At 38.3% G+C, this 17,234-nt stretch overlaps 1 protein-coding gene across 6 annotated transcripts in view; it reads right to left on the bottom strand.

Moving 5' to 3' along the window:
* The window catches only part of LOC139944744 (lysine-specific demethylase 6A-like), an 88,345-nt gene that overhangs the window by 61,622 nt on the left and 9,489 nt on the right, over window positions 1–17,234 (bottom strand). For all 6 annotated transcript variants that reach the window (XM_071941808.1, XM_071941806.1, XM_071941807.1 and 3 more), the window contains exons 3-5: window positions 16,592–16,700; window positions 14,820–14,869; window positions 13,393–13,451 (exon numbers count right to left, since the gene is read on the bottom strand). In XM_071941808.1, coding sequence (XP_071797909.1) covers window positions 13,393–13,451; window positions 14,820–14,869; window positions 16,592–16,700 — 218 coding nt within the window. The remainder of the gene's footprint in view (window positions 1–13,392; window positions 13,452–14,819; window positions 14,870–16,591; window positions 16,701–17,234) is intronic.

A 17,234-nucleotide genomic window follows, 5' to 3' on the forward strand; every position in this document is an offset into this window, starting at 1 on the left:
AAAAAAAAAAAAATTTCAGAACGCCGCTTATCACTCGTACGCAATGTATGCATTATTTTCTATCCATGTTAATGGGACAATTTAATAAATGAAACTAACATCTTGTTTCTGCCTCTCATAAAAGCTAATCAAGCGTGACTATGATAGGAACCAGACTAAATGATTTCAGCACAGACGACATCCACTTCAGTGCATTCGCTCAACTTTTGGGCTCTTTCACTACCAATAATTTGTTTGCTTTGTTCAAGAACAAATTTTAATTAAAAAAAAAATTAAATTGTCTCAACTTTAGTCAGAACACATTACCCTAAATTCCACCAAGCTTTGACACTCCCAAAAGGACAACCAAAATAAGCAGATCACTTTTGTCTTGACTTTGCCTTTGTTTCAAACAAATTTCTGTCAATGGTAGTACCTAACGAGCAGCAAAGCTCTTTATGGAACTAAAAAGTCCGCCTGCCCCCCCTCCCCCACCCCTTATATAGAAAATCTATTCCATGGTAACATAAACAAAATCTGCACAGCAAAGTAAAAATATTCAGATGTTGTCACTACAAACTAGACACACACATAATTTGTCTATCTGTTTAAAAGCGACGATCCCGTTTTCTAAAGCGAGGTACAAGAGGATACGATGTTCTTAAACTAAATAGAATGAAATATCATAAAACATGTTCAAACTATTAAACTGCATCTTACAGGTGCTATAAAACACAGCAAATACTATTGATCAGACATCGCAAACAAGACAGAACAAAAAAAGTGCAGTGTCCAGACCATGAGTCCTAACACATAAGGTGACTGTGAATTTTCTTTGATGCAGTCTGTCTAGTCTTGCAGACATGTTTTGTTTTGAAGGAGTGGGATGCATGTTTAGCCTGTGCAAGAGAGAGATGGGGGTACACAAAGGGTTCAACGACCTAGAGGTCATGATATGGGGAGGCAGACAAAGAATGGATACATGTCCATGTATTATGTACTGTCTACAACTACAGACAGCCCACTGTAGGCAGTTGATGTTTGTAGCATGTGGGTGATTGATCTGAGTTTCTTAGGGGATGGGGGTACATTAATGTTTACAACAAAGGATGGAGTTCTCTAAAAGCTAGTCAGTTAAGGCTATTTTGTGGTTGACTTGGACTTGTGCAAAATAATGACCAACATGCAGACCTACCAAGTCTCACGCATTAGGCGTGAGACTCACGCATTTGGGCTCTGTCTCACGCTCACACGCACAGCAACCATTTTCTCACGCATTGGGGCCAGACCGGGAAAAAAATAAAAAATTAACGACAATGCATTGCCAAATCGTGCTTGTGTGTACAAAAAACGCAATCTACAATGTTTGCACAATCTTCAGATTGCACGCAGTTTATCTTACTGCCGTACAAACAGAGCGCAAATTTACAGATTGTGGGGGGGGGGGCTGGAGTGGTGGTGAGCTTTGAAAAATCTCACGCAAAGCTGGCCTCTGGACTTGGAATCTCTGAACATGTACGTAACGAAAAGCAAGTACCGAGTTTCTGAACACAAACTTGGTACATGTATGCTCATATAGGCATGTTCCAAGCCATACAATGTAAAATTACTAAATGAAGAAAAAACTGCAAGCGCTTGCCTTAAAAAAACAAGAAGCACAATAAAGTGTAGGCCAACAACTACAGTATTAATGGTGGTAACTTTTTTGGTAAAAGTCACCTTAAGTTCTTTTCATTTTTTCAGTTTTTAGTATCCATTCACAAGTGGATAGACCTATAGTTTTTAGATTGTTTCAGATACTTAAAAGAAAAAAAAATTTAACCTTTGGCAAAACCTGACAGATGCAAAGTGGCAGTCGAACATCTCAAAATACCATCGAGTCTCTCCAACAAAATCACTCAGACATTATTACATCACAATGTAAACTATTGAACTGATAAGGTCAAATAAGGTCAAATTTGGAGTAGTCATCACTTGTCTAAAACCCTCCCCATCAACTTACACGATGAATGTTTTCTCTCAATAACACCCACCTCTCCTCTAAGTTGTAATTTACATTATAGTTATTTATACTGTGCGTACAAACAGTGCACACGCATTTGTGTTGTTTTCAAATCAAGTCCTGAAGAGAGTTTTGTTTTCATTTGCAAGGGTTTACAGCACTTCTAAGATGTGTTCCCAATTTCTTAATGTCAAATGAGAGGATCTGTTTTGACTGAGACAAGAGTACAGTGTACTTGTAATCTTTGAAGTTTGAACTCTTAGAGGTTGGGGGGGGCATGAAGTAAACATGGGCTGCACGTGACATTTTACAAATACGAGCGCGTGGCTTTTTACCAAGACATGCGCGTGACATATTAACAAGGCGTGCTTGTGACTTTTTACAGAGACGCATACAATAATTTCTGTATGCCACATGGTACACAAAGGTGTGTCAATGGATGAGGTCTGCCTGCTATGTACGCACGACCAAGCTACTTTCTCGCTGAACAAAAATGTCGCTTCAAATTAATGTTTTCCATGGAAAGTTGAAAGACGTAACGTGTGCACCTCTAAATTTTCCTTTGGCAGTTATGGTGTCTTTAAACAAAGGGAATTTCAAACTAAGAATTTGTTCATAAGATGCCGGCTAGTGTAAAATCTTACAGACTAGTGTTAAAAATCTTGCAGAGATCCTACTCTTGTCTAAAGTTGGTTGTCCAGACTTGGATTAAAGAAGCCATTGAGCCCATGGCCTCTTTTGCCCCTGGTCTTGGCATTGGTGCCCCTTAAACAGTTTCAAATAGGGGTTTTTTCCAAATGGAAGTGCCCCTTTTAAAATCAGACCTGATTCTGTAGTGCAGCTGGCGAGTAACAAAACCAGTTCATCTTTACTGCTGTACACAGTCAAAACCAGTCAAAAGGTGGATGGGCAAACATGTACACAGTGTACATATAATTTACTGTATGTTGCATACATGTTTTTTCATGTGACTAAACAAAACAAACATTCATGTGTACACATACTACAGCTTGTGGATTCATAACAATAACAAGCCTATCTGACAGTTATGTACATCAGAAAATCCAAACGTAGTGAACCATGGGGGAAAGTTCAGAAATGTGTTATTGTTTTGTTCCAGTTTTGTTCCACTGTAAAATGTCAGAGTAAGAAGAGAAGCAATCTGATAATGGATGCCAAACCTTGATAATTCAATTGAAGAAAAACAACTTGTTTCTTTTTATGATGTTTTTGGTTTGTGTTTTTATCTTTTCGTGATTTTGTAGGTGATAACGACAGATTCTTCTGATAAACATGTTTTTAACTGGTTCTCAGATGACTGCAGGTTTGTTGGAGGTACAATATTATACATTGTAGTCAATAGCGTTGGTTACACTCAAACAATATGACCATGTACGACCATGTACGTAAGTGTCAAGTCATAACCCACAAAGGATGCTTGAGCAACGTAAACTATGATTTTATTGCAGGGTGAGTGTCACGTAAACATGAAAATGTAATGTCAGTGTGGAACTCTCGGTCAAATAACATTTATAACAATAATAATAATAGCTAATTCTTATGTAGCGCATTTCATAACTGAAAGAAATACCAATGCGCTTAACAAAAAACAAAAGGCAAACAATAAAGCAACCAATTAACAAAAAATACACTAACAAAATGCAAACAAAAGGATTAAACTGAACAGAAGGCAATAGAAAACAAATGAGATTTGAGCAGAGTTTTGAATTGTTCCATGCTCTGTGGAGAGCGGATGTAGCCGGGAAGAGAGTTCCAAAGTTTGGGGGCGGCACTAGAGAAAGTCCTTGGAGCGAAGGATTTAGTTCGTACGGATGGTACGGTGAGGAGATGTTGTGATGATGAGCGGAGTGGACGGGCTGGTACATAAGGGATGATGAGGTCATCAATACATAAACTGTATTGAAGAAATTCGTAACACACATACCATGTGCAGAGACCCAATACTTTGTTTTCTTTTAAAGACAGTGGACACTATTGGTAATTGTCAAAGACTAGCCTTCACAGTTGGTGTATCTCAACATATGCATAAAATAACTAACCTGTGAAAATTTGAGCTCAATCGGTCATCGAGTTTGCGAGATAATAATGAAAGAAAAACAACCCTTGCAACACAAAGTTGTGTGCGTTTAGATGGTTGATTTCAAGACCTCAAGTTCTAAACTCGAGGTCTAGAAATCAAATTCGTGGAAAATTACTTCTTTCTCGAAAACTATGGCACTTCAGAGGGAGCCGTTTCTCACAATGTTTTATACCATCAACCTCTCCCCGTTACTCGTCACCAAGAAAGGCTTTATGGCAATAATTATTTTGAGTAATTACCAATAGTGTCCACTGCCTTTAAGGGAAAGATAGTTTTCCCTTATGTACAAGGGCACCTCTCTATCAAAGTAATGGACCATTCTACTGGAACATTTCAAAGGGCACCAAGGCAAGGACCAAGGGCATGGAGGCAATTGCCTTTTTCTGCCTCCTGTTATGTATCACGGCCAACATCAAAATAAACTGCAACAATCGTACTGCCATATAAGTTCACTGTAACTACTGTGAATTAAGTAACTGTAGCTTGTAATTTTATGGTTCAAACCGTACTTGACGGGCAGAGCACTTTCCCAATTTGTCGCCAGGTTTGTCAAAGATGAATAGTGTAAATATTTGTCCTCTTGTCTCTGTTCTTTAGTGGTATACCGTACATTTGGTATGGGGACTTAATTTCTTCTGATTCTCTAGAAATTAAGGAAAATAGTTAAATCAATTCAATAAAACAAGTTTCCATGAATTGGATATTACTTGGACCTTTCACATAAAATGCAAACAAACAAGGATGAGGTTTGACCAAAAAATTAAACTTCTGAAAATAGCTTGGAGGCCAGGGTTTCTCCTTTTTCTAGACCCAGAAGTTCCCAGCATCCCAGGATGTTTAGCAATTCAATGTTTAGCGACTCTGTGCGTCACCAACATCACAGAACAACAGGGTTGGAAACATATTTTGTTTTTTCTTTTTTGGTTATTGATTACATTTTTCAAGAAGTTAAAGAGAATTTTGGAAAATCCTGAAAAAAATGGGAAAAAATTCCAGAAAGCACACGCCTACAAAAAAAGCTTGTCTAAACACAAACAATATAAAGCATGGGGGAGCAACAAGGTAACTAATGTAAAACATATCTTTAAAAAATATAATATTGTATAAATTATTTTATTAATGATTTTTTTTTTTTTTTATCGCTTTGTTATTGGTTTTACATGTTTTTTGATTGCGTTTTTTAAATTAATTTATTTGATTGTTCTTCATGCCTGATATTACCTTGGCCTCGATTCAAACTCAATTTACTCAAAGATGACCATACTGTACATGGATGTCAGAATGCACCAGCTCTCCAGTGACATTGAAAATTAGATTTTCTTATACTTTAACCAAATGCCTTCAATGCGTACGCCACATCTTAGAAATCATCCACGGACCTCCAAGAGACAGCGTTGACATTTAAGAGTAAGTTATTGGAGTGAGCTCCAACAGGGAAAACACATGTCTCGACAGAGACTGACAAGACGAGTTATGCAAATTATGTAGGTCAACTGGATGACCCCTACGCATGCAGACACAGTGTGGCTGTGAGGAAAATATAATATAATAAAATCTTATGCAGAAATTGGTAAATGTGTTACATGAATGTGTTGTATTCAAGAAACTGGAATATAGCTCAAATAATGAGGAAATATTTATTTGCAATATTCACAGAGCAAACCTAACATCAAGGTGGTGCTGGGTATAAATTCAGTGATCCATACATCCTGCCAAAGAAAAAACCTTAGCTCCACCCCTTCAAGGGTCGTGTTGGGATATCTAGGTACCTTCTATTCAGCACACCCCGTTTTAATTATTAACACTCTATTGTTTTCTGCATTTATAAAAGAAAAATCACATGTGAGCACTTTGAACGTGCAATCGTGCACTTCTTCTCAATCTCATGAAAGAGACTCTCCTAGACCGCCATATTCCAAGAAAACTCCCCCTTAAATCTTTAACCCCGCCCGCTCCCATCCCCCACCCCCTCCCTCGGGGAACAGGTGGAAAGGATATTGTGTGCATGTTGTAGAAAACAAAGGAGAGAAGTTCTTCAGCTGATGCAATGAAAGAATAAAAGGGTTGGTCCGTGGCAGCAAGGCGTTAGAGGACAGACTCATCTGCTGAGTGGTACATTACACCATAGAGTAAGGATACACCAAGGCCAAGCTCAGTGTACCCAGACATGGAGCCTCCAGCCTTCTTATAATGCACGTAGACCATGGTATACACTGATGGTGTACAATGCCTTTGTTGCAAATGAGCAGTCATCTGTCAAGGACAGTGTAGCCACTGGCAGCCGCTAAGAGAAATCTGGCACAATTTATTATGAATTTTCACCAAGGTCAGAAGGTACCAACAAATGTCTTCTTGACTTGGCCATAATGCGCAAAAAGCACTGGATAAATGTTTACCTTATTGAGTGTAAAGTTAAATTAATTTATTTTTGTTTTTATTTAGTTTTGCTTTTCTTGTTTAAATTTTAATCTCACATTTTTAATTGTGTGGTTGGCTGATTGCCTGTGTAATTTCAAAAATTTGTCCAAAAAACGAAATTGTCAAATTTTAGAAACAAGTTAATTTTAAAAAATGTCTTTGATCTTTCATTTGGTTGACTCATTGTTAGTATTTTATCTTTGATGTATTTTTAAATGATGAGAGGGCCCCAAATGATCAGTTGTGCTGGATGGGTCACCTTCGTTAAATATGGCTTTAAATAAATGAACAAAGAAACAGTTGCACTGAAGAAACTCAAGCTATTCAACATGGTTATGTAGTCCATTTTGTGAAACTCTGTGATGATTTCTTGTGTTAGGGTGCTTTTGACAATGTATCCTGTAATCTTGTATTTGTCTGTGTTTGGTTATTGCTATTTGTTTTGCTTTGGTTTTGTTGTACTTTTGTATATATTTTTCTTTTTCGGTGGGTATTTTGTGAGTTTATGTTTGCTTAAATTTGTTTGTGTATTTTTATTTCAGTATTGTATACAAAACATAAAATATATCAGACATATGAAACTTTGATATAAAACAAAATAATGGCCAACCACACTGTGTACATCATTTTTCAGTTCGTAAGGCACTTTTATTAAAGAAAAAATGGGAATTCAGCTGATCAGCTCAAAGCCTGATATTCCATTGTGTTTCTTTATTATAAAAATAATTAATATTGTTTGTTTATTATTATGGTAGGGGAGGGAGGGGGGTGACGAGGTCAAAGTGATTGAACTGGCCTCAGCCACTGGGGAAAGCCCTATCTACATGATAGATGATGATCCATCTAAGCTAACAACTAACCACATACTACGAGACGGACGGGCACACACGTGTCTCTACACATAGACATACAATGCCACACGGAGGCCCTCATACACACAGATGCTGAATGAAGGTTAATATGCATGAACTTACAATGCGTGGGACACTGTACAATTATGCGTGGCCATCTGCGCCAACCACTAGACAGAACGTGGTAGAGGGGAGGGGGTGTGATAATCAAGACAAATTTCTTTAACAGTCAGTGCAACTGTCTCAAAATCAATAAAGTACAAAATATGTAGGCAAAAAAGCTATGTAGGCAAAAAAGCTTTATCAAATGCAACCAATCAAAGCAGACAGCTTGTCTTAACATTTCTTTAGTGGGCGTCAATCAGAGTTTGTTTGAACATTCGCTCCACGCATCCATTCTTGATCATATATTGGTACAGGGGTGTTTTCTGTTTGAAATGTACACAAGATCTGTGTGATAATCAAAATTTCCTTTTTTAATTTAATACCGTTATGAAATTGAAATACGTTACGGTATTTCCCCCCCCCCCCAGCTTAAAAGGAAAGTCCACCGTTGTTTTATGTTTATTTGTTTGTTTGTTTGTTTGTTTGTTTGTTTGTTTGTTTGTTTGTTTGTTTGTTTGTTTGATTGCTTTAGTTTACAAAATTGAAAATTTGTGCAAATGGTTCTAATGCTTGAATTCCCCCGTTGTTCTAGACCCAGAACCTCCCAGATATACATGTATTCTTTTTTCTTAAACACACTTTGTGCATCACCAGAAATAACAAAACTATAGGTTTAGACGCTATGTGAACTATTTCTTTTTCCTGTTGGCAATTGCTTCATCTTTCAAAAAAAAATTAATGGCTCAAGGAGATTTTTGGTACCAGGCTGAGGGCAGAATTGCACGGGTCTCAAGCGTGGAATTCTGTGTTTAAGCAGCGGCATGAAATTAAGCCTGCATCTGTGTGTAATAATATAATGACTTCTAATAATGGGTCTGACCTTCTGTTAAGTCCATTTACAGTGGAGCAACACCCTGATTGGTCATTACTGACCAATAAAACACGGGGTCATTTTGCTTTCCTTCTCACTTACCAACAGCAGGATATCACCATTTGCTTGTAATTCGCTGCCGGATCCACCAAGCCTTTCATAGAGGCTGAACATAAATGTTTTTGTTTGTCATTTCATTTTAAAGCCATTATACACTTTCGGTAAACAGTATTGTCCAAGTCCCACACTTCGTGTATCACAACTTATATATAAAATAACAATCCTGTGGAAATTTAGGCTCAATCGGACATCGGAGTCGGGAGAAAATAACGGGAAAACCCACTCCTGTTTTCGCGCGTTTCGCCGTATCATGACATGTGTTTATAACAAATCCGTAATTCTCGTTAACGAGAATTTATATTGTTTTACCGTTTTCTCAAAAAGTGAAGCATTTCATGGACTAATATTTCAAGAGAAGTCTTTCACCATTACCTTCTGTAAACCCTGTAAATTATTTGTAAATCTGTGAACTTTTTTTTTTTTTTCCTGTACCGAAAGGGTCCAATGGCTTTAAACAAATAACCTGTTAGATGCAGTTTTTGTACATATTTATTGCAATCCAGACATCACATTTGTTTGTTTGTTGGTTTATTTTTCCAGCAAGGGAACTCAACATGCAAAACTGTTAACAGCCAATTTCTCGAAACCCCAGAAAATGATTGTTTGTTTGTTTGTATATTGTCGATAATCTTCCAAACTAGGGAACTTGGCAAACTCCAACAAGGAGTTTTTGCCAAGCTTGCAACAGCCAATCTCTAGCAACCCAAAAAATAGTTGTATATTTGTTTGTATAAATACAGATGATCTTCCAAACAAAGGAACTAGGCAAAGCTTCTACAATGGGGATATATAACGCCAAGCTGGAACTGTAACATGCAATCACAATTATGTTTCTAATAAAGTGAAGCCTTTAAATGCAAGAAACCTTTAATTTCTGCATGATTTCACCAGTGCATCCAAAAAGCTTAGTCACTTCCTCAGTAAGTGTGTAATTTGACACCCAAATTATCTCATTTCACAGAGCATAACTAAACTAAGCCTATTTCCTGTGAAACACTGTTCAAAGGATATATTGTTGAATCCTCTGGTTGAAATGTGTACATTGTATGTAACTTGGAACATGATTCAGTGCACAGTCATAAAACTTTAAGGTTGGTCGTCCTTTGGTTTTTGTCAACGTAATAATGATTTATGGGCATGGAGTTATCAAGAAAGATACAATAAATGTCACGTGTGCAAGTTTCAGTTGATTACATAGTCTACTCGTTGAGAAAACAGCAACAAAGTGTCACAGTATTGTCATCAAGAGTATCATATCTGCCCATGTTGGGGCATTGAAATAACCCAATGCACCCAGAACTATTGCCGCGGTGCCCTATACTTACTATGTGGTGCCCTCTGCAAAGTCCCAATACAGATTGCATTTTCCTCATAAAAGTGCCCCTAACCTGAGGCAAATTGTGCCCCTTCAAAGAGCAGAGGTTCAAGACAGCTTTCACCATCCCCATCTCTGGGCCAGCACTCAACCAGACAGCATGACAATTTTTGAAAAGTTGGCTACAGGCGATCTAAGGGCAATTCAAATTTGTCTATTTCGTGTATTGATTTCTAACCAATGAGGGCACTTCTTACAAAATAATTTCACAGGGTACTAACTACCATTACTATTATATTATTAAGGCTATTGGATAAAAATTACAATTTATTTTGGGATCATTACCACAGTATGACCCAATCTTAATGGGAAATGCAGACATAGCACTTGTCTACACACACAATAAATGCTCAACTCTATAATAAAACAAAAACATCCTTTCTCTTTCCTGACTAAAGAGGGCGGTAGAGCAAAAAAAGTGATAGTACACAATCTGACATTGATGAAGGGATTAGGCATTAACAACAACCAAGCCATGATGTAGAGTAAACCCAGTAAGGTCAGCTATAGGTACTTTGGCCACCACTAGTCATTTAGTTTTCATCATAATGCATCTTATATTATTTGATTCTAAATAATTCTTTCAACCTTGTACTTAAATCATTTTATTTTAAGTCACTCTTTCAGCCTTGTACTTGATAATTATTATACGCCTCTCTTAATATTTATGCATGACGTCATAATTCTTACCCAAAATGAGGCTACGGGCACAAGTCCCCATCACTTGCAGTGGCTGCGCCCATCGCCTCATTTTGGGTTAGCATTGTGACGTACCTCAAGTATAAATACTAAGAGAGGCGTATAATGCAGATATCATCCCAAACTGAAAATACATCCAAACTGCAGCCCAATCATCCATTTTTGCTCCAAATATGCAACGTTTTGTTGAGTTGGAAGGCCAATGCCGATACATACATATATCAGCATTTATATCAGCCTTCGTTTTCCTAAGGTTACAAAGCCCCTACAGAAGACGTGACAAAAAGTCCAACCTCAAGATGTTCCAGTGTGTTTTAAACAAGTTGTTCTTTGTCAAATGGAACATCAGCAATTAGCAGTCAACTCAAATCCCATGCTCTGTCCCACTACGGTGCATTAAAGCAAGGTATACCTATCCCCTTCAATGCGTAGCAGTGCATTTAGTGGCCAGGGTAATGGCACAGTGTCAAGGCCAGTGTCAATCTGTCCACTTCGCAATGCAACAGAATTCCCATTTTGATGCACTTGAATTGGGTTTTCATCTCAGCATTTTGCTGCATTTAGCAGTGTGTCAAGAAAAACACCTTTTAAAGGTAAGGGTTAATGATATTTAAAAAAGTCATGGTGATTCATCTTAAATTCACTCGGGTATTTTTTTATTTTCTATTTTCTATTTCAAAAGGAGTTTTTGCAATAAACAGTAATGAAAACCATTTCTTTTAATCATAATACACTTTTAAGACTTGACTTTCCAGGTTAATGACCTGTGTGTGTGAATGACTAGCCAGCGTATAATTATTGTAGTAGTCATGACAATATTTCCAGTGCATGTCAAGATTTTGACACTGATTGTTACACAAGTTTGTTGGAGTGTTCATCTGTGTTGAATTGTCCCATTCCTAAATGCCTAAACACTTGCTCGACACTACACTACATTTCTGCGAATGCTATAAAGTAATTATGACATACCAACAGAATTGCATTCAACAGACTTGACAAAGCTTTAAGTTCAACGATTCAATCAGAGTGAGAAGTAGGCCGATCAGGAGTGGGTTCGAATCCTACCCTTGACACTTGACCGTTACTCTGCTGTCTTATCCTACCCTTGACACTTGACCGTTACTCTGCTGTCTTAAGGGGATACTGCAAGTCTGATATACTTCATTCTTGTACAAGGGCGAGGTAGTTTTCCTTCGTAAAAGGCACATTTTTGGGAAGGAACATTTCACGGGGTACAAAAGGCATGAACAGGGAATGCGCCTCCGTTGTCTCTATGAAGTATCAGGCTTGATGGTTAGATGTACATCCTCAGGTGCCAGCATAAAATTGTGCAGGTAAAAAAGAGGAGTTCTCTCCACATTGGGTCCCTATAATGGGTCCCTAAATAATGCGTAGACATTTCATGCTTGGTTCTCAAGGAGTCCATCGGACACACAATGCACTCTTACCAGCTATCTGAATGAATCAACTTCCTGCAGTTGCAAACAGACCTTTACTGTTCAATTGTGAGCTATGACTACGCGACATGCTGTACATTTCCCTGCAAATGCCTCTTTCCCATTCTACTAAGCTTTTACAGGGTCTTCAAAGCTACTCACTTAGCCAACTGTTCCACCCTCTAAAAAACTGAACCCATTCCCTGTCAAAAAACTCTCACACTTTTTGTCAAAGAAACTGTTATCCAATTCACTCATTGATTTTGAAGTTCAAAAACCCACAAATGATTTGGAATCGTGTTTTGTTGAGAAATAAACAGACTGGTTTAAAGCAGACCGCTCAAAAATGTCTTCTAGAAAGGAGTGATGGCTCTAGGAGAAGATTCATAGTGAGATGAGACTTGAGATCTCTAACAGGTTCTGCTGGTTTTTGTTGTTGTTTTGGGTTTTTGTGTCGTCGTCTTTTTGTCTTTTTTTGTTTTTGGGGGGGGTTGGTTTTGACAGAACTCATGAAAGTACTGAATATACCTTGCTTAACAGTATCACACATCAATATTAGGTAAAACAGAATCAAATTTAAGAGAATGGGCACACGTTTGTCGCAAAGTCAAGACTCATCTCAGCCCAGATTCCTCTAAGAACCGCCCCTTTCTTGAGCAAGAGCAATCATAGTTGTCTCCAGTAAACTGATGTAGTTTATTTATTTCTCAGCTCCAGACCACACAGCGAATCAGATCTTACTTTACAGTACGTAAGTTGGTTTGAAAATAACGAATTTACCTGGAGCTATGTTTTGTTAAGCGTCAAACGACTGGCTTGTTGGTTGTATATTTTTCTTTTAATCAGTAAAAAGAGCTACAAACTTACAGTCCATTCTCAAAGAAAACTTGAAACTACTCTCACTTTGCCGCTCAAACAGTCCATGTTGAGAAATACTTACCTTATTGCCCCTATTGGGAGTTACTTGAAAGCTCCATATACGCAGATTCAACGAGCAAATATACCAAGTTATAAATTAAGTTATGGAAGGAAGTGCATGGTTTTGGCACAGAGCGTTACACAAGTTTTGGTTGATTCCATGAAGTCTACAGTGCTGCTTGACAGCACTATCTTGAGTCCGTCTCTCTCACTGTTGATGTAGCCCTGACCCTTCGTTGGTCCTTAGAGTCATGACACAAGAGGCTACCAATTCCAAGCATCCTCCAAGAGCATTCACATTGGAATTTGTACAACATTTTCTCTGGGACGGTAAACCACAGTGAAAATGTGTCTAGTTGAACCAAATTGCTCATCTTGAATGCAGAGGAACTGGTTGGCCTCCAAGTTGCTTGTGAAGCCACAAGGCCTTCTGGCGTTGATCCAGGCGATTTAAAACAAAAATGCTGTATTTCTAATCTATGAAATCAAGTTCAGGAAATCGTTTATTTTAGCTTACCATTGATGAGCATCAAAGTGGAAATACACCATGCCCAGGCCATACAAGAATGTTGCATCCTATAAGACAAAGGAAAAAAACATCAGCAATTAAAATATCAAGTTTGGGTATTTATCTTTATAAAATTTAAAGAAGATATCTAAATGTTCTATGTAAAATTTGGTGAGTTAAATTCTTGTTTGCTTTTGGTTCAAAATGCAACACTGATGTAAGAAAATCCTCTGGATATTACTCATATTCAAACACACTATCCCTGGATTAAAGAGCAGATATCCAGACCACTCAACCATGGAGCATGCTTGGTGAGTCCAGCTCAGGCACGCTCACTGGTCGAGTGGTAAGATATTCTCATTTTGGTTAAGATATTTTCATTTTGATTTTACCCATATCTTTAGCCATGTTATAATTATGTTATAATTATGTCTCAATTCTGTAGACTGTATAATGCTTGTATTACATTTGATGCTTTTGTTGTTGCCAATATTGAAATAAATGTCTACACATATACACCGATAAGTGTTAGCACTGCATACTCGGTACTTTCCCGCAACCACAGGCATATTACCCGCGTGGGATTCGAACCAACGTCCTTTGCAATTTTAGAGCAGTGTCATACCATCTGGTTAAGGTATCTGCTCTAGTAAGACAAAGACGAGGGTTCCAATCCCACACAAGCAATATGTATGTGGTTTTCTTTCCTTTATAGTGATTAGCAGGCCTTGAAATAAGTTATAACCCAAGCCAATTTTTGAATCTTGGAGGTTGCAATCATTTCAAGGAACACGTTGCCTTAGATCGGTCGAGTTGGTCTTTGAAAAGCATCCTGTAACCATTTGTTATAAAATCGATATGGTTAGAAAGATGTTTTAAAAGTAGAATATAATGATCCACACAAGTATCACTCAAAAGTGCACGGTTTTCATTTTACATCGCGAACAAACACGGTCGGCCATTTATGGGAGTCAAAGTTTTGACTCCCATAAATGGCCTACCGTGTTTGTCGACGAGGTAAAACGAAAACCAAGCAATTTTGAGGCATATTTGTGTAGATCATTGTATTTTACTTTTAAAACATCTTTCTAACCATATCGATTTTTTAACAGACGGTTACAGAACGCTTTTCAAAGACCAACTCGACCGATCCAAGGCAACGTGTTCCTTTAAAGCTTTCAGCGTTCGCCACAGACTTTTTAGGGAGGGCAGTAGTTGCTTCAACAGAAGGACACTATCTGTACAGCATACGCAGCGAACTCCGACAGTCTAAACAGTGATGGTCATATGATTTTTGCCAAAGACTTTTGTTGAACTCCCTGCAAACGGCGCTCCTCAGGACAGGAAGTACTCCCTCCCATGTGGAGAATATTCCTATTGCTTTCGTTCCTTCCCTCTTCCTAAACCAAATCTGAAGAAAAACAAATTCTACTCACCTTCCAGTAGTCATCTTGAAGGGAAAAGAACTTCTGATATGCTGAAAGGGCTGGAGGGAAATGGAAGAAAAATAGAAACACAATTAACAGAGGAAAACATTATTAGGCCTACAGGCCACAAATTTTATCAAGGCCCATTTCAGTTTGTAAGAGCAATTCCTTTTCAAACCCTGTGAGTCCATGGGAAACTTTTTAAGTGGCATTTGGGGTTTTCCTCCCACATATAAACCTGAAGTTTCTTCATTGTCTTCATTATTTCTTTGTTTCCTATTCCCGTTATTGGCACTTGTGCTGATGGATGTGTTATGAAATAACTGAAATTACAAACAGAACAGGCAGCAGACTTACCAATGTTCTTGAAACTTTTCTGCATGCTATGAAAAGTGAAACTTACCGCAATAAGTTTCCTAATACCTGGCTTTTCAATGGCTCCTACTTTTCTTTTTTTAAACCCGCTAATGAACTCTGTACTCTGCATTCCGTTAGGAGTAACTGCCCCAAACTGATTAACTGAAAACCGATTCATTGTAATTCAGTGATATTCAAAAGATGATCGGGCCTTTACGCTTTGTTTTGAAAGGTGAAGGGCACTACGGCATTTTCTCCTTGGTAAAGGGCACTCTGCACTAAATGAGGAAATTGTAAATTTGCGTCAAGGCAATGACCAGGGGCATGCAGGCAATCACCAATCAAGTACATATCAGGCCTGGATGATATTGTCCAAGGTTGTTGACTTGATGGGATCAGTGCACTAGGCTATGATACAATGCACTGACACCCAACCCACGCTCAGTAAACGACTCAATTTGACATCACAAACATAGGTAGAGGGTGATGGGATACATGTAAGGTATTAGGCTAATCACCACTAACAAGCCTCGGGGTATGTCATCAAAAAAAGAGACAGAGGGAAAGGATGGGGAAATGGAGCAACAGCTGTGGCAGATGAATTGCATGGTGTGGATAGACCTCAAAGATGACGGCCGGGGATGGGACAGGGTTCTTAATGCTAACTGATGGATCATTTACTTCAAACGGGTCCAGAGAGTTTGATGAAAGCACTGGACACCTTTAGTAATTGTCAAAGACCAATATCCCAACATATGCACAGAATAACATATCTGTGAAAATTTGGACTCAATCGGTCATTGAAGTTGCAAGAGAATAATGAAAAGATAAAACATCCTTGCTGCACACATTTTGTGTGCTTTCAGATGCCTAATAAAAGGCTTTAGGCCTGGTTTACTCAAACAACTAAAGCCAGTTTCATACACGCCCTGCCAATGCGAATGCAACATGAATTTTTGCATCTGCTGTTTTTGCAGCGAATGTTTTGCAGGAGTTGAGCACATTTCAACTGATGCGAATATTTGTTGCAAATTGTTGACATCAAGACTGTTGATCGCACGCAATCGCATTTGCAGGAAGTATTAACCAGGCTTTTGACAGTAACCGAATTTAGCGGATACAGCAATGGCTACATCTGGGTTGCCGCCTCATTAGGTGTTTAAGTATAGGACGTCCTTAGCAACACCCTCAGCGACAGTCAGAGCCGTAGCTGTAGCCAACAATTCAGATACAGCCTTAACGGGTTTGGGTACTTTTTGTAGCACACAAAACACAATGTTCACAGGTTTACATTGAACTCACACAGTTTCTACCATCAAATATCCTCAAACAGTGTAAAGTTTAATGTCAATATGTGGACAATTGTGTTTTGTGTTACTACAAAAAGTACCCAAATCCTTTACAGGCTGAATGGGAAACTCTACCTTTGCTGTAGTCTCCAATCAGTAGTTGGAGGTGTCCAAGTTTGCAGTAGGTCTGAGGATCTGGGGTCTTCCCCCGCTTTCTGATCTGGCTCTCACATTGAGTTATCCTCTGTTGTTAAAAAACAAAACACAAACAGTGAATAATTATCTGCAGTTCGCACACTGGCTTATCACATCCAAGAGCATCTCAAAGCACTCATTGTTATAACTACAAGGTACATGTACAGAGCTATATTTGAAATTGTAGGACCCATTTGTTTACATGCCCGATAAAATGGTTTACAGGGTGCTGTAGTTTGCAGATAACTCTACTAACTATAACTATACTGTCCAAAATTTCAGGGTCTGAACCGGTTCAGAACTAGAGATTTTGTTCACCCTGTTTCACACTATACAAATTTCAACCTGCTTTTGATCCGGGTAGCATGCTCTAGCCAGAAAGAAATGAACCATGGCAGGGACCAGGTTTTTTTTGTGGTTATACAGTTCACGGAAGTTCACATAAAAGACCAGGGCCCAATTTCATAGAGCTGCTAAGCACAAAAATTTGCTTAGCATGAAATTTCTTCCTTGATAAAAACAAGATGACAAACCAAATTTCTTTTTGTATTATATCACTTGTTACTGGAATTCAGCTGTTGTT

The sequence above is a fragment of the Asterias amurensis genome, chromosome 12, assembly GCF_032118995.1.
Source record: "Asterias amurensis chromosome 12, ASM3211899v1".
NCBI lineage: Eukaryota > Metazoa > Echinodermata > Asteroidea > Forcipulatida > Asteriidae > Asterias > Asterias amurensis.